Source organism: Phaenicophaeus curvirostris, chromosome 21 (assembly GCF_032191515.1).
Source record: "Phaenicophaeus curvirostris isolate KB17595 chromosome 21, BPBGC_Pcur_1.0, whole genome shotgun sequence".
NCBI classification, from domain to species: domain Eukaryota; kingdom Metazoa; phylum Chordata; class Aves; order Cuculiformes; family Cuculidae; genus Phaenicophaeus; species Phaenicophaeus curvirostris.
The window spans coordinates 10,339,627-10,363,412 of record NC_091412.1 but is presented as its reverse complement, the minus strand read 5'-3'; the positions used below and the strand labels follow the sequence as shown (position 1 = coordinate 10,363,412).

At 49.1% G+C, this 23,786-nt stretch overlaps 1 protein-coding gene across 1 annotated transcript; it reads right to left on the bottom strand.

Moving 5' to 3' along the window:
* Nucleotides 1-7,463: 7,463 nt before the first annotated feature.
* UNC119 (unc-119 lipid binding chaperone) lies at nucleotides 7,464-23,319 on the bottom strand. The gene is made up of 5 exons (XM_069873778.1): nucleotides 23,180-23,319; nucleotides 11,023-11,136; nucleotides 9,907-10,009; nucleotides 9,095-9,267; nucleotides 7,464-7,937 (listed from the first exon to the last, which is right to left on the bottom strand). Exons 1-5 carry the CDS (start codon nucleotides 23,313-23,315, stop codon nucleotides 7,825-7,827), a joined length of 639 nt encoding a protein of 212 aa, XP_069729879.1. The 5' UTR covers nucleotides 23,316-23,319; the 3' UTR covers nucleotides 7,464-7,824.
* Between the last annotated feature and the right edge of the window lie 467 nt (nucleotides 23,320-23,786).

Below are 23,786 nucleotides of genomic sequence, written 5' to 3'. Positions count from 1 at the left end.
GCGTGGCTCTGCATTTCCTCCGGGCTTTGCTTTCCTCTCCAGAAACCCCCAGGGAGGCGGCTCGCCAGAGATTCCTGCTGTTAATGTGAGTGGCTGCAAGTGGCCACGCACCGAGCTCTCGGGTAGAAGCAAATCAGCAACCAAAAACACGAGAGAAGGGAATTTGCATCATTTGGATGAATAGAAAATTTAAGATCTCACTCATCAGGCAGCTCCTGAAGAACTGAATTTCAACCACATGAACAAGCCCAGCGTGTTTGTGCCTGTCGGAGGCAGCAGGCTGACATTATTACTGAAGGCGTTTATTAAACGTACCTTTAACTCCGTGACTTTAGAACATCAGGGGAAGAAAAAGCCCCAAATCTATGGGAAAATACTTTGTACCAAAAATTTAACTGATCTAAGGAGATAAACTGCAATGCTTCTAGTGCAAGCTGTTGCTTTGGCTGGAAGTGATCTTTCTCATTTTAGAATCATAGAATATTTTGGGTTGGAAGGGACCTCAAAGCCCATCCAGTCCCATCCCTGCCACGGGCAGCGACACCTCCCACGGGATCAGGGGCTCCAAGCCCCATCCAGCCTGGCTTTGAACCCCTCCAGGGCTGGGAGGTGGTTTTAACTTTTCTTCAAGACGTCTCTATGTCAGCTGAAATAACACTCTGAACGTTATCTAAGCGGTGACACTTGTGCTCATGTTTCCTGCAAGCCAGACAGCCCCGGGAAGCGTCCGCATCTATTTGTCAGCTGCAAAGAACACTTCAGGGCTGTTATTTCTAATTTAGTTGATGATGAGTGCCAGCCGATGAGCTCCAGTGGGGGAACGTCTTCACCACATCTCGGTGCCGAAGAGACCTGGCATGGCTGGGGCGGAAAGTTTTCTTCCCTCTGAACTTGTAAACAGCTCTCGGTGCACGCTTTAATTTTGAGGGACAGTGTACTCTCTGTTCTCCTGGCTTATGAAACTGTGCAGGCATCAAAGCAGCCAGCGGGTTTAATTAGACGCTTAATTACATATAAGGGTGGTAAGCTATGCGTCTGGGAAATGAAAGCACGATTTTGAGAACAAGTCGAATGCCAGTGGTCATCATCATCCATAAAGAAAAGGTTTGGGGTTGAGTTTTGGGTTTAGTGGTTTGGGTTTTTTACTAAAATAGGTTCTAGATACTTGAAGCTTTCAGGGTTGGGGCACATAGTGAATCTCACCTTTTCCAGCTGCAGACAGATGTGCAAAGGATGCTTGGTGCCCTCAGCTCTGGGCACTTCCCAGCATATCCAGGAGCAGCGAGCGAGCTGATACAGACACGGGAGGCTGAGAGAGCTGGGGGGGTTCAGCCTGGAGAAGAGGAGGCTGAGGGGAGACCTCATTGCTCTCTCCAACTACCTGAGAGGAGGTTGTGGAGAGGAGGGAGCTGGGCTCTTCTCCCAAGGGACAGGGGACAGGACGAGAGGGAATGGCCTCAAGCTCCACCAGGGGAGGGTCAGGCTGGACATTAGGAAAAAAATTTTCCCAGAAAGGGTGATTGGTCCCTGTCCGAGGCTGCCCAGGGAGGGGGTTGAGTCCCCTTCCCTGGAGGGGTTTAAGGGCCGGGTGGACGAGGCACTGAGGGACATGGGTTAGTGATTGATGGGAATGGTTGGACTCGATGATCCGGTGGGTCTTTTCCAACCCGTTGATTCTGATTCTATGATCTTTTACTGAAAGCTTTACCTACATTTCTCTTTGCCCAAGTGTTCCTCCTCCAGTTTTTGTCTTACTTGTATTGAACAAACAAAAGCTACGCACCAATTCCTCCAGCCCAGCAAATCCAAGGAGCTCAGCGGGGTGCTTAACTGCTCCAGGAAATAAAACATAAATAATTAATAATCTGAAATATTATTTTGTACTATAAAGATTATAAAATATCCAGTTTGCCCTTCCTGTTTGACTCATTCTGCCATGCAGTAGGAAAGGAGAAATGGGAAGCGTTTCGAATTCTCCTCTCCCTTATGCGTTAACTTCCTTTCACCAAGTAAATTGCATTATGTGATTTCTATATTGCTGTTTGTAACTTCCCTGCCTGATTTTATTTCTTGCTACAAATTACTTTCATATGCCAGCTTCATTAACAAGGTTTACGCCCTCTACTAGGATAATGAAATGATTATTAAATAAACCAGCCCTTTGTTATTTCAGATCCCATGTCAGTTTTCAAAATAATGGCTAGGAATCATCCAGCTGCAATTACACTCTACAAACCCAAATTCTCTTTGTAGTTTTAATTAAAATACATTATCCAGCGTGATTTCACCTCCTTTTCAGTTCTTGTACAGCACTGGTTATGGAAAAAAAAAATCTCTGTAAAGCAATTACTCCTTTTTGTGGACTTAGGCAGGATGAATACCTTTGTTTTATCCTAGTTTGCAATGACAGACTTTGGTAATCTCAAAATTGTCCTTAAAAATATGATACATTGTCTTAATTGAGATGTGTCCTCAGTGCAGTTAAGAAATGTTAAGGGAATGCAAGTCACAGGTAGACAAATGCCCTTGAACAATGACAAGAGGATGAGTAGCACGGTGTGAACACGTAAGTTGTGCCACAATAGCTGAGCAGCTGACAAACACCATCAGAACTAAGAAAGTGAGGGAGGTACAGAACATCTCCGGGATGATTAGGCGTATTTATTAATAAATGAGACTGACACACCAGCTAAGGAAAAAAAAAAAAAAGAAAGCATTGCTGATGCACTATAAGTAACGCTAAGTCATTTATTTTTGGCAGAGATTTAACATGGGAAATAGTCTCTTGAATATAATTAAGATTTTTGCTAAGGTTCTCTTGAACTTCAAAAGTTTTTCAGCCAGTTCGGGTAATTATACTTAAATATCAAAATCAGAAAGACTGTTTAACCTGCCTTGTTAGAGATATTAGTACTGATTTTGCTCTTTCTTCTCTGTAGGTATTCAGTGAAGTTAGCATCCAATCCTTTCAAGAATTCTAAGAAAATAGACCAGATGCCTCCAGTTGTTCGGGTAATTCCGAGTGTTTGTTAATCAGGAGCATCAAACCGCAGAGAACCTGTATGGGCAAAACCAGACCCTGCCCTCTGAATCAGAAGAGCCTGGAGAAGAACTGATGTCAGACCACGAGTGCATCTTCACTGCAGATTGCGGAGCCGCAGTCGCGTTACAAACCTCCATCACAGAACAAGTTGGGTTGGAAGGGACCTCAAAGCCCATCCAGTTCCACCCCTGCCATGGACAGGGACACCTCCCACTGGATCAGGGGCTCCAAGCCCCATCCAACCTGTCCTCAAACCCCTCCAGGGATGGGGCAGCCACCCCTGCTCTGGGCAACCTGGGCCAGGGCAGGAACGTGCAGCTCCAAGTAACTGTTCAAAAGTTAGAGCCTTCTACTAATACGTTTCTTTGACAAGCTCTAGTATATAACAATTATTGCTAGATGCTGCGTTCCTAAGGCATCCCCGGTAATTCTGGGGAATCAAAATGAGTCACAGCAAGTTTTTTCAAACAAAAACATTGCCCTTTTTCTCTCTCCGAGAGCAGACAAGTTGTTCTCCTTTGCAGAAAGAAATAGCGAGATATTCCTGGGAAATTTTGACTAAAATGTCAAAACAAAAAATCAAGACAAAATTACGACTCACTGCAGGTGGAGCAGATGGTTCAGTTTTAGTCACTGTGGCAGAGGCAGCAATTGCAGGTGTCATTAATTCCAAAACCTGATTCTCCGTGGTGCAGCCAGCAGGTTTTTCAGAGCCCAACCTGGCGCGTAGCTGTGACCGAGGCAACAGCTGCATCCTGTTAAGGTGCTTGGAAAACCATTTATTTTAATTATGCCCCAAGATATTTTCACCAATCAGAAAGCTAAGTCCTATTTAAATGCTCCTAATTTACTTGTTTTACTCACATAACTATGCAAACCACTGAAGTGTTTTCACATGAGTTTAAGTATTGATGGAAGACGTCCAACATGAACGTATAAACATTTAAAAAATAAATAAAATAGAATATAAACATTAAAAAAAACCAATCACCCACATTTCTAGGATCAATAATTTATTTCTTTTCATTTTTTCTTACATTTTGCAGTTGGTTACAGGAGAAGAAACACTTGCTAATGAACGTGATGGGTTCTGAACCATGTTCTGAGGTAATGGAAAGCGTATTGCCTAGGATGCACGGTTATGACTAAGCTGCCAATATGAAATAATTGTAAGCAAGTGTACTCCATATTTAGTCCTTGTTTAAATTAATTTTAGTTCTCTCCTTCTCCTACAGGAAGACTAAATTGTAGCATCTAATTTTCTTTATCCTGAAGTCTCAATCTTTGCTCTCGTTACTCACCTACCTGCAAACACGTCAACCAGACTGGTTACCAAAGTGGAGTTGGTGCCAAGGCTCCTTTTCCTCCTGGCAACCCACTCTGTTTCCTGCTGTCCCAGAAGGAAACAAAAGACTCTCAGTTTTCTGAAAACCAGATTCTCTGCGTGACAGTGCATTGCGTTGCCACAAAATGGGCCACAGTGGATGTTCTGATAGGAAACAAGTCAGGTAACTAAGAAGATACAAAGAATTATAAATGAACTTGGTAGAAATGTTCCTAACAGTTCCCCAATGGTATAAGAACTAGAATCCTACTTTCCCTCCACAAAAAATATATATATATTTTTTTATAAATACATTTTAATACAGACAACTCTGATCCTATGCAAAAAAAAGTCGATGTCACATTCGGACAGGACTGCTCAGTGTAGCACTAAGAGAGGAGCAGACATCACAGGAGGCATCACCACAGTGGTTCTAGGGAGATGGTTACCTACAGCTCGTGGACAGACACACAGACACAAGACTTCACCCGCTTGGTCAGTCGGCCCCGTAATTCAGAAACACCTCAGCCTAGAGTAACACACTCCACAACTGCATTTCCATGTGTAGAAAATTATAAGAACCATCAATGAGATTTAATATCCGATCAATATTGAAACACGTGTATAACTGAGGAGGTGCTCGTGCAGGGGTGGTAGAAAAGAACAACTAACAGAACCCACCAGCTGTCTCGACCTCAAGATAAAAAGCATTTACACTTACTACAGCCTTAAGGTTCTTACAGAATCATAGAATCACCAGGTTGGAAAAGACCCACTGGATCATCGAGTCCAACCATTCCCATCAATCACTAACCCATGTCCCTCAGCGCCTCGTCCACCCGTCCCTTAAACCCCTCCAGGGAAGGGGACTCAACCCCCTCCCTGGGCAGCCTCGGACAGGGACCAATCACCCATTCTGTGAAATATTTTTTCCTAATGTCCAGCCTGACCCTCCCCTGGTGGAGCTTGAGGCCATTCCCTCTCGTCCTGTCCCCTGTCCCTTGGGAGAAGAGCCCAGCTCCCTCCTCTCTACAACTTCCTTTCTTGGTTCCAATTAGCTGAAATTAACTCTTTCCCTCTCCCTCATTTTCCCCAAAGATAACTTTCACCACTGGAGTGAACCTACCTACCTTTTCCAAGCACACACAGTCCCAGTTGCTCTTCCCCCTCCCCCGGTAAGGGGCAGCAATAATCTCTATAGCTTCATTCCTGAGCTAATTAAAATTGAGCTGTCAACCATGTTTTTTTTCAGGTTATGAATAATTAATACAACGCTTTCAAAATACATGAGAGTTGGATATTAGCATTTCCTTGCCTTAAATAATCTTTGCATGAATAAGAGTTTCCTTTAATTTTTGTCAGAGATTGGAATCTTCATGGGTCTGAGGTTCTACAGCTCAACACAAAACACGTGAAAGTTAGCCCCAAATACCTGTGTGGGGTGCTAGTTCTAAACACACCCTCTCTTCCGTCTTCAAATCAGTGTTTTTACTCCTTCAAGCATTGTAATAAAATTCATAAAGAGTTTAACTTGCAAAATGTCATTGAATATATAGTTTAGCAGCCTGTATGCAAAAAAAAAAAGGGGAGGAGAGGGAGGACCTAGATTTTTTGAAACTGATTTCACCTTTAGTAATTATTGTGCTATAAAACTTAATGATCGGTAGCTCAGAGCCCTGTACAAATAATGAGGGAATTCTCTGTAACTCTCAAAGAGATAAGTCAGCCGTGGGCTAATGCTATGATTTAATACACCAGAGAGAAAAAATAGTGATAAAGACAAGTCTCATTGCGATGATAATGACTACAAGATATCAGTTGTGTAAGACCAGTGAGCTTCACACACTTTCTTAGCTACCAATCTTAATAAAAAATCCTGGGCTGTAACCTAAACTCACTGCATTTTCCTTAGAAAACTGAATCCCCTTTCAGAAGCAAAGGAAGCCAAGCCAAGTACAAATGGTAACACATTTAACACTGACCACAACCCTGATAAGAGCACAAACCCCTCCTTTGTCCTTAGGCAGATGGAACCGTTTGTAGTTCTGGTTGACTTAGGCTGCGCCTACAAAGATGCGAATCACCACTGGCAATGGGATTTTATAAAAATTAGTACAATCACACCTATCTGAGGCTAACATAGAATGTTCCACTTAAACTCACAGAATCGGACATGGAAACATCGAGTATTTATAGAAATATCTACAAACTGCAACTGCCTTACGTTTTTCTAAAGTATCAGTGCGCTGACCTTCACAGTAAGGGTTTCATGACCATGGGCTACCCCTTCTCGGGCTTTGTTTTGCATATGCTCTGTGCCCTTCCATCTTTTCAAGGAGCACGTGTTGAGAAACAAGGGCAAAATTGGTCTCAAACTCCTCACAGAGCCTGAAGAGAGAGCTTTCGCTAATTATTTGCAGTGTCTCAAAGTCCTACATTATTAGATGTACTGGTTCACCTGTATCAATATCCGATGCAAAACTGGCATAACATTCTTCAACTTCAAGTAGAAACGAAAAATTGGGAATTCCACACTCTCCGGTTGCCCTAAACTAGTGGAAGCGTTGCCCTAACAAGCAGCACTGACACCCTTGTCTTAGTATTGAGCAGAGAGAAAAGAAAAAAGGCATGGAAAACGTATAGCGCAAATCAGCTGACCGTTAGCTGTGTAAAAATGTCAATTGAAGCAAAAATCCTTCAATTTTTTCCTGATTATTCTCCAATCAGCTTGCAAAAAATTACTGGAAAACGCTAATGGAGGTTCACAGACCCTCCAAGCTATTTTGCCTTCATCTGAAACACAAAAGGATGGTACCTGATTAAAAACAGCTCTGTCACGATCTACTGGCCTGCACTTGGTTCAGTGTTCCCAAGATTAAACAGAATAGGACATCGAAGGAAAAACCTAATAGATGAGATACTTTAGAGGATTAATCTAAAGACAAAACTTGGTTTGGTGAGCGGTTACACTCAACATTGTAACTGGACGTACAAGTTGAGTTGGCCCTTGGAGCACTCACAAAGAGGAACAAACAAACCAAACTCTGCATTTGCATCCATCCACTCCCGTGGTTTCTCAGGTCACATCCTCTGAGATAACAATCACATCCTAAGAGATTCTTGAGGGGCAAGAACATAAATCCAGAGAATTAGGTTAAAATACCCCAGGTCCCACAAAGCCATTTTCAAAGCACTTCAAGAACTTGGGGAAGTGGTATCCGCAGATCACTGAGCATGGTAGAACCGCTTAAACTTCTGAAGAACTGGGTCTGCTTCAAAGCTCAAAAAAGACGAGGCTAGCAGATTTAGTCATGAAACTCCTACTGTGGCAGAGAGTCCTTGGTTTGTGGATCCTTGTCCAGTTGACACTGTCAGCAACTGAACCGAAGGTGTTGGTATCCCTGACGACTTCGCTAGGAGAGGGAAGGCCAGTGCAGGTTGGCTGTCCATCCTGTGCTCAAGGTCCTCCACTGTAGGAATAATCTGCCTTGTTGTGCATCACGAGCTTGTTGTCTACAAAGTAGAAACTGTCCGACTGTGTCTCATATGGATGCAGGATCATCTCTCGAACTGCAGGGGAGGGGGGAAGGGAAAAAAACCAATTAATCATGTTACGCGGAGGCTCCACGGAGGCAACGCTGCACTGGGTTTCAGTTACATTTCATCGCGTTGCTCAGAGAGCAGCAAATTCTCAAGTGAAAAGACAAAACCAAACTGGGAGCCTACCCAAACCATTTGTTGACAGCATCTTTTAAAGGACTCAAACATCATCAAAACATGTTCAGGCACCATACCCACAGACTAAGTGCTCTGCCTAACCTCAAAACATCACACTGGAGATTGCAGGGGGAGGTGGGGGTGTTGTTTTGTTTTTAATAAAGTGATACAACAGCAAACAGACATTTGTTCTGGTGAGACAATAAGGAAGAAGCAGAGCATCGCTCTATTTCCTACAGACTAAGATCTGAAAGGGACCTACAAGAGAACCGGGGAGATACTTTTTACAAGGGCATGGAGTGATAGGACAAGGGGGAATGGTTTTAAATTGGAGGGGAAGATTTAGATTAGACACTAGGGAGAAATTCTTCACGATGAGGGTGGGGAGGCCCTGGTTGCCCAGAGCAGTGGTGGCTGCCCCATCCCTGGAGGGGTTCAAGGCCAGGTTGGATGGTGCTTGGAGACCCTGATCCAGTGGAAGTTGTCCCTGCCCATGGCAGGGGTGGGACTGGATGGTCTTTGAGGTCCCTTCAGACCCAAATCATTCAATGAATCTATTAGCCCTGACACGAGTGATTAGAGGTTGCAAAGAATGCAAGGTCACTCAGATTTAGTAGTGACACTACTGTGTCTTGGGAGAGAGGAGAGAAAATAAAAGCCTTATTCATACTAGAAGTAAAACCTCTCAAGCTGCCAATACAGCACATCAAACATTAAAACAGAACACAGCATTTAGGTCACACATTAACTGGATGTCTTTTTAATCCTAGTTTTCTGGTTAGTTTATAAGAGAATATTTTTTTTTCTCCCTAACACTGATGTTTCCCTTAAAATATTGTCTGGTGGGTGACAATATACTGCAACTAGAAAACCAAATCTGTATTAACACACATACAAAACTACCTTGCAGCCTTCTACCCTACCCACTTTCTGCAGCTCTTAAGAAAGGGCTTCTTCACCACAGTACTCATTAACATCCCCCTGTAACCCGGTAATTAAAGCGAGCTTACTGAGATCCTCCGAGAGCTGTGGGAACTCATAGATGTGCTCACAAGTGTTTTTACTGCTGGGGATGCAGAACCCAAATTCAAAATCGAAACTCTTAAGGAGCTGATCACGGAAGTAGTGCCTCTCGATCATGCGGAAGTTGTTAATGGGTTTGTCCCCTACCGTGAATTCCACCCTGGAAAAGAAGGAAATCATAGATTATACTTCATTTTGACTCATTTTACTCAAGAAAAAAAGGATATACGAGGTGATTTTACAGTTTTAAACTTTTCTTCAGTGAAGAAAAGATCCCTCCAATTATACCAGATAGGCCCTCCATGAGATCATAGAATCATAAAATCATTAAGCTTGGAAAAGACCTCTAAGTCCATCCAGTCCAACCTTCAGCCCAACCCCATCGTGCCCTCTAAACTATGTCCTGAAGTGCCACCTCTGCACATTTTTTGAACCCCTCCAGGGATGGAGACTCCCCCACTGCCCTGGGCAGCCTCTGCCAGGGCTTAATCACTCTTTCAGTAAAGGAATTTTTCCCTAATATCCAATCTAAACCTGTCCTGGTGCAACTTGAGGCCATTTCCTCCTGTCCTCTCACTTGTTCCTTGGAGGAACCGACCAGCACCCACCTCACCACAACCTCCTTTCAGGGAGCTGCAGAGAGCAGAACCACCAGACACATCAAAGATCATTGTTCTACATAAAGCGTCCAACATCGCTTCACCATTTTGGGTGCGTGGGATTAATGGTTTTGGGGGAATGCGACGTGGAAGGCTGCAGACACACCTTCCAACCTGGCAGCAGTAGAGCCATTACTTACGTGGCTCCCACTTGCCGCAGCCTAAGAAACGCTGGGGTAAACTGATAGCGCACGAAGCGTCCAGCGTTGGGGTCAATGTCCTTCTTGTCGTTGTGGTCGCGTTCTGGAAAAGTGCAAAATAAAGCTCTGTTACAATTGTCTGAGAAACAGAAACCCAGTAAAACTACTTGCAATTGTACATTATTATGTATTATATTATATAGTATATAGTATATAGTATATAGTATATAGTATATAGTATATAGTATATAGTATATAGTATATAGTATATAGTATATAGTATATGAGCGATTATATATTATATCGCTCATAATATATAATATTATATATTATGAGCGATATATATGCTAGGAAACCACTCTGAGAAAGCCTGATGATGGGCTTAGCCTCCCCCTCTCCTCTCAAAGGCATCCACTCTTGGTCACTCAGAGACAGACACTTTCGGAGCGACTTACTGCTCCTGCCTCCAACTCTGGATGGCACTGTGACTCCCAAGAAGCCACTTCACCTTAGCATGGCTGGTTCCCTACACTAAGAAAAGGTAAGAAAACTCTCTCTCCCCTGCAGGGAGATGGGGAAGGTTGAAGAGAGGGCTTGACCAGGGAAAGAGCAGTTGCCCAGGGGGTTTATTACCACTGGCAACACTTTGGTGGTGAAAAGTAACACATAAAATTAGGAAAAAAAAAAAAATACAACATGCAAATATTCTGTTTGTCTGATTGACAAAGTTTCCCCCTTTTGGGAATACCATTTCCCAGACTCCTACATGGAAGATGTCAACCTAACAGTTCAGCTACGTACAGGGGGGCTCCAGCTGATGAGCAGCCAAGGAACTAACACCCAGCGACCTCCTCTGCTTCTGTTTACAACATCCATCTGTCCTTTCTCACCACAGATGGCAATGAGAGGAACACACCAGCAATGAGTTCTGTTCACTGTGATGCTACAAAGAGACACCTGAGGAGTATTTCTGCTGCAAGCTGGGACTCCAGCTCTCTTGCAATTGAGAGCATCTCCTATTTTGGGGAATTAATTGAGTCAAAAGAGAAAAGGCAAAAGAAAGCAGACACCAGCGTTTATTTGATCGTGAAAACACGGGGGGTTGTGTGCACTCACCTGAAGCTGCTGGTTTGGTGATTTCAAACAAGACCGTGCCAGATTCCATGTCCCGGATTTTGAACCTGGTGAAGTCTATCTTGTAAACATTTTCCTCTGGAGTGCACAAATAATCTGCAGAGCAAGGCAAATTTAAATGACAGCTGCCCAGAATTACAAGGCTGCTCTGGCTGCTCTTTGGAGATCACAGCAGTGGGAGCAGCCCAAATGCCTCTCCACAGCTGCCTGGAAGTCTGCTCATGTCCTCAAAGACAGACCCAGGTCTGAATGCTTATGCTCAAACTGCCCTGCTTGGACAGGACAGGGACAAGGCTTCTGTCCCCCAGCACCTGGGGGTCATCACCTTTTTCCACCTCTGTGCCAGCACCTCCTGCCTCCATTCCCCCTCAGGGCATTGAGAAGAGTCAGCACCTCCATCAAATCCCAGCCCTTCCAGTGTAAGAGGCTTTGCCTGTTTTAAAAACTGCCCTTTGGCTGAATGCAAATGCTAAGCAGCTTTGTGAGCACTAAGCCTGCACTTAACTGGAACAAGAATGTCCTCCTCCCCTGGGCCACCTCCCCTGTCTCCAGCCCTCTGCACACAAAGGATGCTCTCTCCCCTCCACCCAGGCTTGTCCCAAGCAAAGACTTTGTTTCCTCAGCACTTCAAACGGTGGCAAAGCCTTTCCCCGGAGGAGGAAATCAGTCTGGGGACAAAGCCCTTCCCTGATTCCATCAGAGCTGAAATTTTTGGGAGAAAGTCACTGTTTGTGGCTGCAGCCTTGCTGTGCTTTGAGACAGCTTCTCAGCCAGGACATCTACCTCCTCTCTTTGGAGAAAGCAGAAGTGCTTTTTTTTTTTCCCCTGCACTTACAAGCACAGGCTGAAAGCAGCTCCAATAACTTAGTTTATCCAGACAAACCAAAATAAATGCTGTATGCAACCAAGCCGGGTCAGCTTCTGAACACCTGTGCTCCTGCACATTGTAGGAGGCTCGTTTTGGAAGTTCCAAGGTGAAAGTAATACTTAAATATTCTAATTCTAAGCCTTTTCTCAGCCACTAATTCCTGCTGTTAGTCTGAGTTAATCACTTATTTCTGTCTGCTTTCCTGTTTCTAAAATTCAAACAGAGGCATCCACCTATGGTTTATTCATCGAATATGTGAAAACAAGTGCTCAGAGATCACGCTTGCCCATTACAACCCCTGCTTCAGTGCTGGTATAACAGATCAGGTACCTACATCACAGTTGAGGCTTCTGGATCATGGACAGAGGTTAGAGCATCCCCAGAAGAGTAGTTAAAAAAAAGATTGCTGGGGTAGAGTAAGAGAACATCTCTGGGATGTGTAATTACAGACATTTTCGAAGCACCACTGGCACTTGGCAAGGAGGTTCCCCTTTTCTATCAACACAGCACAAAGAAAAGCCAACACCAGTACCCTCACTTTCAGGAAGAACAAGATAAAAGACCCAACTTTTTACTACCACAAGAAAATGCAAGCCTACTGTTCAATGAAGGAGCCCAAGAACTGCACAAAATCTTCTGTTCTGTCTTTAACAGCAGCCGTGGAGATGGGACAGGAATTTAAATCAACTCCTTGCCTCAAGCCCCAGGGTTTAACAACCCCCAGGTAGACGTCCTGCAATTACAAGATGATTTTAGGTTCTCACCCATCAGCCAGCCTAGATTCTAACCTGCCCCACAACTTCCCCGCTCCAAGCAGCCGCACGCAAAACGCGAATTGAGAGGAGCAGGAGCAGCTTCTCACAGTCCTGGCATCACCTCCCTCATCCCATCACCTCGCTGGGACCAGCTGAAGGAGAGGAGCTGGACCAGAACAGGCTGGTGGTCGCCTGGGAGCCCGGGACACCTTCCCCGGAGCGCGCAAGCGAAGTCTGAAGCCGCATTTGTCTGCAAGTTAATTATTAAGTGTTTTTCCTCCTGCAGAATTCCTGCCCATCCAGCACCATGGCAACAGCTTCATCCCCCTCCTTGGCAGCAGCGTTGCTGCAGTAACAGTGTCCATGACTCACTTGGAGGAGAGGAGAGCCAAGCAGAGCCAGGGAAGAGGAGTAAAACCCCAGCAGAATCCCCACCAGGCTCCTCTCATTGATGTTTGCACCCCTGCACTGTATTTTCCAACTCTTTTTGCACTGAAAATACATGAAAGCTGGTGGTTTTTTTAAAAAAAAAATAAATAAAATCCCAGTGTCTAACTAGATGATGATATCTGGGAAGATCAGCTACCAGAGTTCTGCAAACAAGTGGGTTTTCCTCCTCTGGCAGTGTCCAGTCTCCTAGCAGGTAAAAAAAAAAAAGTGGTGTATATTCTTCTCAGTCTGTTTGGCTCCGCGGAGACCTTAGAGCAGCTTCCAGTGCTGTAAGGGACTCCAGGAAAGCTGGGGAGGGGCTCTGGATCAGGGAGTGCAGGGAGAGGATGAGGGGAATGGTTTTAAGATGCAAGAGGATGAGATCTTAGGAAAAAATGTTTTGCTGTGAGGGTGGGGAGGCCCTGGCCCAGGCTGCCCAGAGCAGGGGTGGCTGCCCCATCCCTGGAGGGGTTCAAGGCCAGGTTGGATGGGGCTTGGAGCCCCTGATCCAGTGGGAGGTGTCCCTGCCCATGGCAGAGGTGGAATTGGATGGTCCTTGAGGTCCCTTCCAACCCAAATCAGTCTATGAGTCTATGTACTAAACTCGCTTGCAGTTATTCCAATTCAGAAGAACAAAAATCAATCAAAGCAGCCACGTGCTGGTTTTTTCCCATACACAACAAGCCCGCAGCTACACTAGCAGGTCTTATGAGGAACGAGCTGCTTGCAATTGGCAGATCCTTCTGCTTAGCCGAGCACTGTCAGATTTGCTAATCTCAACCCATATATACTTATTTTTATATTACTGTAGGGCCCAGTTGCCCACACTTCCCTTGACGCACTGCAATGTATCATCTGCTTTCATTACCCTAATTCACCATCACCACAGTCCAGGGAATGGAGGCAGCATCCATGATTATTTTAGTTAGAGATAAGGCAGCTCAGATCTGCACTGTTTGGCCTCTCAGGACTTCCCCTGAAGTGGACTGTGTTGTTTCCCCATCAATAACCAAATAATCATGATACCTCCTTAAATTTGAAATGGTCTCAGGTTGCACCAGGCCAGGTTTAGATTGGATATTAGGAAAAATTTCTTTCCTGAATGAGCAGTGAAGCACTGGCAGAGGCTGCCCAGGGCAGTGGGAGACTCTCCATCCCTCCAGGGGTTTCAAAAAACACGTGGCCATGGCACTCTGAGACGTGGGGTTCGACTGGATGAGCTTGGAGGTCTTTTCCAACCTTAACCATTCCATGATTGTAGGATTCTAAGCACCCTCGGTACTCACCAGAGGGACGAAGGAATGGACACATCAATGCCATCTCAGGAAACCCAACAGATCGGCTGTTGTCCTGAAGCACCCACTTTAAATAGAGCGTTTCCTACTCCTTCCTAAAGCCCAGTGAATGGCCATATCCCAGCCTTTCACACCCAAACTCCTCCTGGAAAGAGTTCACCAACTGAACTTGAACTTGTTCTCAAAGCAAAAAGTCTTGCAACTTGCCCAAGCCTAGTTTTAGCAGCTTCTTCTCTCACATCTTCTCTCTCCACCTCATCTGCAGATTCTTTCCCATAATCTCTCTACAATGCCCAAAGATCTACATCTCTCCACTATTAGGGACACTTTCTTTCTCAAGACCTACCGTGGTTTTAAAGAGTCTAGAAGCAAACCCAGCAATGCTGTGGTGGTCTCGGGAAGCAGCAGGTGTGACAGCTGGACTGGATGATCTTAGAGATCTTTTCCAACCTTAATGATTCTAGGATGGACTTCCTGAGGCAGGCACAGGGCAATTTTTAGTGAATTCTTGTATTCCCTCTGTATGAAAAAGTGATTAAGAACCAAACCCAAACACCAATCCATGGCAAGGCATTCATTAAGAAGTTTTTTGGTTGCAAGTCTCTAGCTTTGTAACTAGAGACTGTGGATGCTCCTTCCCTGTTTAGAGTTCTGGAGGTGGTACCTCCTCTCCCCAGCCTAGAGAAGAGCTGGTTCTCATCCTCTCCCCAAACCAACCAAGATTTCAAGAGAAACCAGCATAACAGCCTGGGCGACGTGGGCAGGCACCGCTTATTCTCTCGTGAGCAATGCTGCACTGTGAACCCTGGTGCTTCCAGACGTGTGTTTTAGCGAGCCGGTGTCGCAACGGAGCACAAAAGGTGAGGGTTAATACAACGTTAGATAATACGAGAAGAAAGCCAATGAAGGCACTTTCTCTCCCTGCCCTCTCCCTGTTATTTCAGTTATCCAATGGATGAGATTAGGTGTTTGATCCTCATCAGAGAAAGCTAAAAGTCAATCCTATATTTTCCGATTTCCTTTGCGACCCACCCTACCGGGCACATCGTATCAAGAGGAGGTCATGAGCAAGAGGGTCCTTGTGGTGCTCCTTTCAAGATCCCTTCTCTGCAACCAGAGAGAGCACGTGTCCCCTCTCGCAGACGTGACAGGTATCTCTGCAGTGCTCATCAGAGCGTCTAAGCTCAGATCAGGCAGCTCCTATTTTAAGGCTTTAATAGCCCACGGAGGAAAGCAGAGTGTACCTGGGGTAAGAAAGAACCTGAGGTAAGTCATGAAAACGGATATAAATCAGGAAGATGCTGTACAAGAAACTGATGTAGCAGCAGTGACTTGCAAGAGGGACGCCTCTCCCCAAGACAGGCAAAACCAAGGATTCAGAAGATGAGAAGGTTCCTGTGTTTCCTAACATGCTTTAACCAACAAGGTCAGAAGCTATTTTGAAGACGACTCCCAAGACGTAAACCAGGTATAAAGCAAAGACAACTGCAGATGAATCGCCAGGAGCTGGAGATTAGGAGATTATCAGATTGAAGAGTCTCAGGAGGAAGCGAGCAAAAATAGCACGCACCCCGCGCAGACACAGAGCGGTGACGCAGGACGGCGTGCAAGACCTCGAGGGGAAGGCAGGGCAGGTTTCTGATGTGCCTGCTTAGACAACCAGAGTTCAGTTCAAGGCAAAACTAAACCAGTCCCCTGCCCTCTGCCTCAGCAGCTCAAGCCCTCTAAAGAGAGGGGCAGAGAAACAAGCTCAGCCAGCCAGGAGCCACCCCATTTCTAAAGCCGTGGGGTTTGGAGAAGTGAAAACAGTGCGGGGAAATGGGAAGGGGGGGCACCTCAAGCCCCCTCACCCCACTCAAACTGGGCTGCTGGGAATGCTCCGGAGGAAAAACCTTGCTCCAGGAGGATCCCATTGGACACGTGTACTCACCAAGGGTAAAGAAGCAGGGAGGTGCATCTAGGTTGGGGCTCTGCAGCCTAGAGAAGAGAAGGCTCCAGGGAGACCTCAGAGCAGCTTCCAGGACCGAAAGGGGCTCCAGGAAAGCTGGGGAGGGGCTCTTGGTCAGGGAGCGCAGGGACAAGACGAGCGGATAGACTGGATGGGCTTTGAGGTCCCTTCCAACCCAAACCATTCCGTGGCTCTGTGATCCCAGCAGGCTCCGAGCTGGGGCATTTCCAAAGGCTCTCCTGAGATGTGTCCAGCTGGCAGCGTGCCTTGCCACACCACACACAGAGTCCTGCTGCGCGGCTCTCGCCGCCCTCCCAGCCACTGCTCTCTGTGGCAGCCTGATCTTCTTTTTTTCTTTTTTTTCTTTCTTTTTTTTTTTTTTTAAGCTAGAGCTTTCCAGACTTCACCCTCACAATCAATTAGATTGCAGCCCTCCAGGCCTTGTGAAGAAAGGATGGAGTTGCTCTTCCCCATCCCTCAGGCCTCCAAGCCCTCTTTCCTGCCCTCTTGTCCATGCTGATGGCTCTCAAAGTCTGAAACCACGTGCGCGATATTCACAAAATCAGCTTGCTTTGCTCTAACAGGGGGCTAGGCCAGCATAACCTGGCCCTGCCCAGCCCCCCAGGCTGATTCCCTCAGCTTTCCTCTTTATTTCCACCAGGGATGGCCAAACCCATAACCCTGGAAGAAGGAGGAACCCACCCAGCTGCCCACCCTGTGCCCCACACACCATGTGAGCTGCCCCTGGAAGCCTGACACTCCATATCGTACTGGGAGACTATAAAAATAATCTTCTTCGTCTACGTAACACCTCGAGCTGCGTGTTATCAAAAAGGTTCCCAATGTATGAGGTGTTGCTGAGCAGAGGAATCGCGGTGAGAGCAGCTTCATACAGCTCCGGGACAGTGTTCTGCCATGAGAAATCCACGTATCTAAATGATTTTCCACCCCACAGCCCTGGGCAACTCAGACCAGGGATTCATTAACCGCCTCACGAACACCCCTGGCTAATCAGAGCTCCTAATGGAATAAATTGCCCCAATTAATTGGGGAAGGAAAGGAAAAATCATGATGCAGGAGCTGCTTTGAAGACTGATTCACACACCTCAGCTGCCTGTTAGCGCTAGAGGGAAACTGGGATGGAAGTCATAGAATGGGTTGGGTGGGAAGGGACCTCAAAACCCACCCAGTCCCACCCCAGCCATGGGCAGGGACACCTCCCACTGGATCAGGGGCTCCAAGCCCCATCCAACCTGGCCTTGAACATCTCCAGGGATGGGGCAGCCACCCTCACAGGAAAACATTTCTTCCTAAGATCTCATCCTCTTTCATCTTAAAACCATTCCCCTCATCCTCTCCCTGCACTCCCTGATCCAGAGCCCCTCCCCAGCTTTCCTGGAGCCCCCTTCAGCGCTGGAAGCTGCTCTAAGGTCTCCCCAGAGTCTTCTCCAGGCTGAACAAGCCCATCTCGCTCAGCCTGGCCTCATCGCAGAGGTGCTCCAGCCCTCGCATCATCTTTGTGGCCTCTCCAGGACTCTCCAACAGCTCCCAGTCCCCCCCGAAGGGTCTGCCCTGACTGTCCCATCGAGGCAGCCCTCTGCCAAGCCGGCCTTGAGCTAAAGCTGCTGAGAGAAGCCTCAGAGAAATCCTAAATGACAGCTCGGGGAAGAGATTACTTTCAGAAATGATTAAGCGCGCGTTCCTTATTTTTAGGTTTCGTTTTGTAATTGTTTCCAAGTGTGTAATCGATTATTTAACCCTTTGGTTTGCCCAACTAAAATAAGCCTCAGAATAAAGCTTAAACTATAAGCTTTAATACGACAGGCAAACCGTACCGGTGGCTGACGCTGCGATAAGCTGGGCGGCCTCAGCGGCTAAAGCTCCCCTTTCGTGGAATCATAGAATCACCAGGTTGGAAGAGACCCACCGGATCATTGAGTCCAACCATTCCATCAATCACTAACCCATGTCCCTCAGCACCTCGTCCACCCGTCCTTTAAACCCCTCCAGGGAAGGGGACTCAACCCCCTCCCTGGGCAGCCTCTGACAGGGACCAATCACCCTTTCTGTGAAGAATTTTTTCCTAATGTCCAGCCTGACCCTCCCCTGGTGGAGCTTGAGGCCATTCCCTCTCGTCCTGTCCCCTGTCCCTTGGGAGAAGAGCCCAGCTCCCTCCTCTCCACAACCTCCTTTCAGGGAGTTGGAGAGAGCAATGAGGTCTCCCCTCAGCCTCCTCTTCTCCAGGCTGAACACCCCCAGCTCTCCCAGCCGCTCCTCATTACCCATCTCTTTGAAGCCTGGTTCTTACGCACACTGGCTAAAAGCGATGGCATTGCAGGGGCTGTAATATCATCTTTCACCACTGATGACTCCAACCCTCACGGTGGAGGAAGAAACGAAAGCTCTGCTTGAATTAACCTTGCCCTGCAGCGAACGTGGGAGCAGCCTGGCGTGACCCAGAGCTGCAGCGTGGTCAAAGACACGAGGGACGGTGCCCGGGGATGCCAGGTCCCAGCTCCTCCGCCGGCTCCAGCAGGCACAACACGGCATTTGCGGACACCCACATCCCATAACTGCAGGCAGACTCCTCCAATCTCTGGCTGCTCCGGTAATTAACTGCAATGTGAGCTCTGCCCCGCTCCTTCGCTAATCCTGAGTTAATCACGTTGCAAGGGATTTTTCCTCTTTTTGTAACCGCAGTTGTGCGAGCGAGTAACTGATCCTGCTGGCTGCAAAGGAAGCAGCTCGTTCGCCTCACACCTCATCCAGCTGGAGCAGATCCAGAGCCAGCTGAGCCAAAGGCCCAGGTATTCCAAGAGGGCATCCCAGATCCACTAGGAAGGACCCTAGCATGCCCAGAGCTATTACAGCCCTGGAGTTGATGGAGAATTTAACATTGCAAGGACACAACAAACGCAGGACGGCTTGCACTGCTCCCCGTCTAAGCTCATTAGAAGCACATTAGGAGCAGAGCCCAGCTGGCTCTCCTGGCTGCTTCCAGACGGGGTTTCTCTGGGTGAGCGGTGCTTCTGCCACAGAGCCCCATCCTGCATCTCCACCCTCCCAGCCCCATCCTGCATCTCCACCCCCCCAGCCCCATCCTGCATCTCCATCCTCCCAGCCCCATCCTGCATCTCCACCCTCCCAGCCCCATCCTGCATCTCCACCCTCCCAGCCCCATCCTGCATCTCCATCCTCCCAGCCCCAGACACCGAGCATCTGGCCTTTTATAGCTGTACCTGTTGGAAGGGGGAAGCCCAGTTGTGCTCCCTGGTGCAAAAGGGATTTCCCTAGACCCAAACACCAGAGCAGGGCTAACTAACAACTTGCCCACATGCCACCTGGTCAACAGGTGGGGACCACAAGCAGCAGCTCGGCTGCACGGAGACCCAGCTTCTCCAGGGGTGAGGGGCAAGCAGGTTGGCTCAATGTGTCAGGAAGCACTGAGGAGCTCTGTTTCAAGCACGAGATGCCAAAGCCTGGCTCCAAAGAGCATCAGCACATCTCAAGGCTGGAAGGGCCCTCTCGGTGCGAGCAGGGTGCCCTGCTGTCCCAGGCAGCCACGCGATGGAGTCCCTTCTGTAACTGGATCCATGCTGTACTCCACACGGGAGAGGATTCCACCTCTCCCCACGCAAGCCGGGAGGCCACTCAGAAACACACAGGCTACTCACAGTGTAAGCATTTCTAAACTACACGTTCCTGCAGTACCAAGCCCTCCTCTAACATGGTTTAGCCTGGATTTTGCTTGCTGAAGCAATTCAAAACATTGCCAGACCACCCCATGTCCCCGGGAGAGCTTATTCATGGTCCCTCAACAGTGTGAGCTACCACACTACTGGCCCATGAGTTTGGATAAAGATGAATTACACTCCATCTGGAAACAAAGGACACCCAGGGCATGAGGACATTTCTGCTGTAACCCCACCAACAACCCCTGCTTCAGCTCCAAACCGTTTGGAGCACCACAACCTTGGGCATCAAAGCCAGGATTGCTGAAATAAGGTGTGTCTGTCCCAGTTCAGCATCTCCAAGGGAGAGGTTGGGGCTGGGGTAGCCATGAAGTTCTCTCCCAGAATCTGGTCCTTCCTCCTCCCTGCAGCACCCTCCTCTCTGAGCAGAAGACTGGAGCAGTTTCACGTTGGTATTTTTGGCAATCTGTTTTAGGAGCTTGCTGTGGAAATAAGAAAAGGCCACAGAATGCCCCAAATAATCATTACGCGTTAAGGATCAGAAAAATATTCTTGTAGCTCTGCTTTCTCTGTTAAACCAGGTGGAAAACCGAGCTCGAGAAGGGGTGCTGCAAAATATTCCTAGGTAATAAGATGCAATATGCTCACTAGGGATGTATTGTATAGCTGTATCCCCAAACACACCCAGGCTCTCAGGTGCAGAGAGCATCTGCTGGCTCCCACGCACCCAGCAGGTCAGAGAAGTATTTTCCATGGGAAGATGTCACCCAGGGCTCATCCCAGCACTTGCTTCTTGTTCAGCATAGAATCCCTAGGCTGGAAAAGACCTTTGAGATCATCAAGTCCAGCTGTACCTGTCCACTACTAAATCATATCCCTAAGCACTTCATCTGCCCGGCTTTTAAACACCTCCAGCGATGGGGACTCCACCACCTCCCTGCTTGAGAACCCTTTGGGTGAAGAAGTTTCTCCTGATGTCCAATCTGAACCTGCCCTGGTGCAGCTTGAGGCCTTTCCCTCTCATCCTATAACCTGTCGTTTGCGTGAAAAGACCAGCACCCACCTCTCCACAACCTCCTTTCAGGGAGTTGCAGAGAGCAATGAGGTCTCCCCTCAGCCTCCTCTTCTCCAGGCTGAACACCCCCAGCTCCCTCAGCCGTTCCTCACAAGACTTGTTCTTCAGCCCCTTCCCCAGCCTCGTTGCCCATCTCTGGATGCACTCCAGGATCTCAATATCTTTCTTGCTGTGAACATGACCCATCCACACCCCCTGTGCCACCCTCGCACCAGCAAATCTCATAGCAGGAGGGGAGCAAAACATTTTCACGCATTTCACATCTTCCCTGCGCCCCACAACGTGCTGCCCCACGGTTGGAAGAGGCAGGTGACAGCCAGCTCTGCTCCTAGCTTTATTTTGAAGCCAGGGTGACCACCTCAGCCTTCCCTGCACCCTGGGAACGCGGGTGCTCACCGAGAGCCACGAACCGTGCAAGAGCTCACACCATCCCCGCTGGCCAGAGCGATGCCACGTGAGGATGCAGGGTGGCCCTGTGCCTGCAGCCCTGCCAGACAGCACCGCCAAAGGCAGGGACACGCAGGCAAAGCAAGCGTGCAAAGCGCCAAATGCAGCCATCGCTTGGATTTCCCATCTAACCGCTGCTCCTCAGCGCCTGCTGCACAGCCCTCCCCACAAAATCCACAGGCAGCGGATTTTGGAGCCTGGGCAGGGAATCACACTGCTGCAGCCCATCAGAGCATCCCAGCTCGGAGAAGGGGACTCACAGACCCCCCCAGCATCAGCAGCTCCTGCTTCAGAGGAGCCTCCGTAACCCCTTCCTGGGGGCTAACACCAAGTTCCCAAAAAGCTCTCCTCCTGCCCTCCCTGCTCACCACACACAGGCCCACGGAGCTGCCTACATGCACCAATTCTCCCAGACGCATCGCATCCTTTCTCCCCAGGGCTCGTCACGCCGCACAGCCCTGGACTGCGACACAAAACCTGCTCTAAAGCCACAGAGCAGAGCGCTCGGAGGCCAAGAGGAGCACAACCAGCCCTCCTCCCTATGCCCAGCATGCTGCCTGCATGGAGATGACCCAAAGCTCCCAGGATGTGCAAAAAAGGCCTTTTTAGGGGGCAGCAGGGCAGGACACCCCCAGACGCGGCAATGAGGCTCACAGCCGGCGTTGCTGCAATCCTGACGGGTCCAACGCAGCCACCACCACTGCACAGGTGGCCGTCTGGTCCCAACCGAGCTGCTCTGCCAAGCACAACAAACCCTCCAGCCCGCACGCTCCTGTGCCCACCGTCCCCTGAGGATGCTCTCAAAAGCAGCGCTGCTATGCTGGGGGGCTGTAGGATGGGTCTATAGGGGGCTGCATCCCTGGGAATCATAGAATCATAGAATCACCAGGTTGGAAGAGACCCACGGGATCATCGAGTCCAACCATTCCTATCAAACACTAAACCATGCCCCTCAGCACCTCATCCACCAGCCCCTTAGGGAAGGAGGGGAGGGGGCTGCATCCCTAGGAGGGAAGGAAGCTGCATCTTTGGGAAGAGGGGGACTGCATCCCTGGGATGGGGGGCTACATCTCTGGGGAGAGGGGGATTGCATCCCTGGAAGGAGGGGAGACTGCATCCCTAGGGGGAATTGGACTGCACTCCTGGAATGAGGAAGGTGGGGGGCTACATCTCTGGGAAGAGGGGATAGCTGCATCCCTGGAAAGAGAGGGGCTGCATCCCTGGGAAGAGAGGGGCTGCTGCATCCCTGGGAAGAGAGGGGCTGCTGCATCCCTGGGAAGAGAGGGGCTGCATCCCTAGGAAAGGGGATAACTGCATCCCTGGGAAGAGGGGATTGCTGCATCCCTGGGGGGAACTGGACCGCACTCCTGGGCCGAGGGGGGCTGCATCCCTGTTAGGAACGGGGGCTGCATCCCCATCCCCTGTCCGGGCCCCCCCCCCAACCCCGGTCCCTAAGTGGTACCCAGACCCCGGAGCATCCGCATCCCCGGGGCGGCCCCCGCTCTCCCGCATCCCTACTCCTCTCCCCGCGGGGAGGGGGGAGGTCGGTGTGCGGCTGCCCTGGGCAGCCCTAGAGAGCTCTGCACCCCCCAGCCCTTGCCCCCCAGCCCCTCTCGGCCCCGGCCCTCACCGCTGGTGACGCGCTGCAGCCCCAGCACATCGTCGGGTCCGATGAGCGCTTTTCTCCCCAGCTCCTCCTCGGTGCGCGCCGCCGCCGCCCCAGCCCCGGCCCCGGCCCCGGCCCCGCCGCTCTTCTTCACCTTCATTTCCCCGCCGCCACCGACGCTGTGAGCGGCCCCGACCGCGTCCCCGCCGCCCCGGGACCCGCAGCGCCGCCCCCGGACCGCCCCCGCCCCGCCCCGCCCGGCCGGGATGGGGGGGGACACCGCGAGGGACCCCCGACCGCCCCCCCCCCGAGCCTAGGGGGGCTGCAAGGGACCCCAAAACCCATCCTGTCCCTGGGCAGGGACACCTCCCGCTGGATCAGGGGCTCCAAGCCCCATCCAACCTCTCCTTTAACCCCTCCAGGGATGGGGCAGCCACCCCTGCTCTGGGAAATGCAGGCAAGGGCCTCCCCCCCCTCACAGCAAAACATTTCTGCCTAAAATCCCATCTCAATCTCCCGTCTTGCAGCTGAAAACCATTCCCCCTCGTCCTATCCCTGCGCTCCCTCATCAACAGCCCCTCCCCAGCTTTCCTGGAGCCCCTTTCAGCACTCTAGAAGCTGCTCTGAAGTC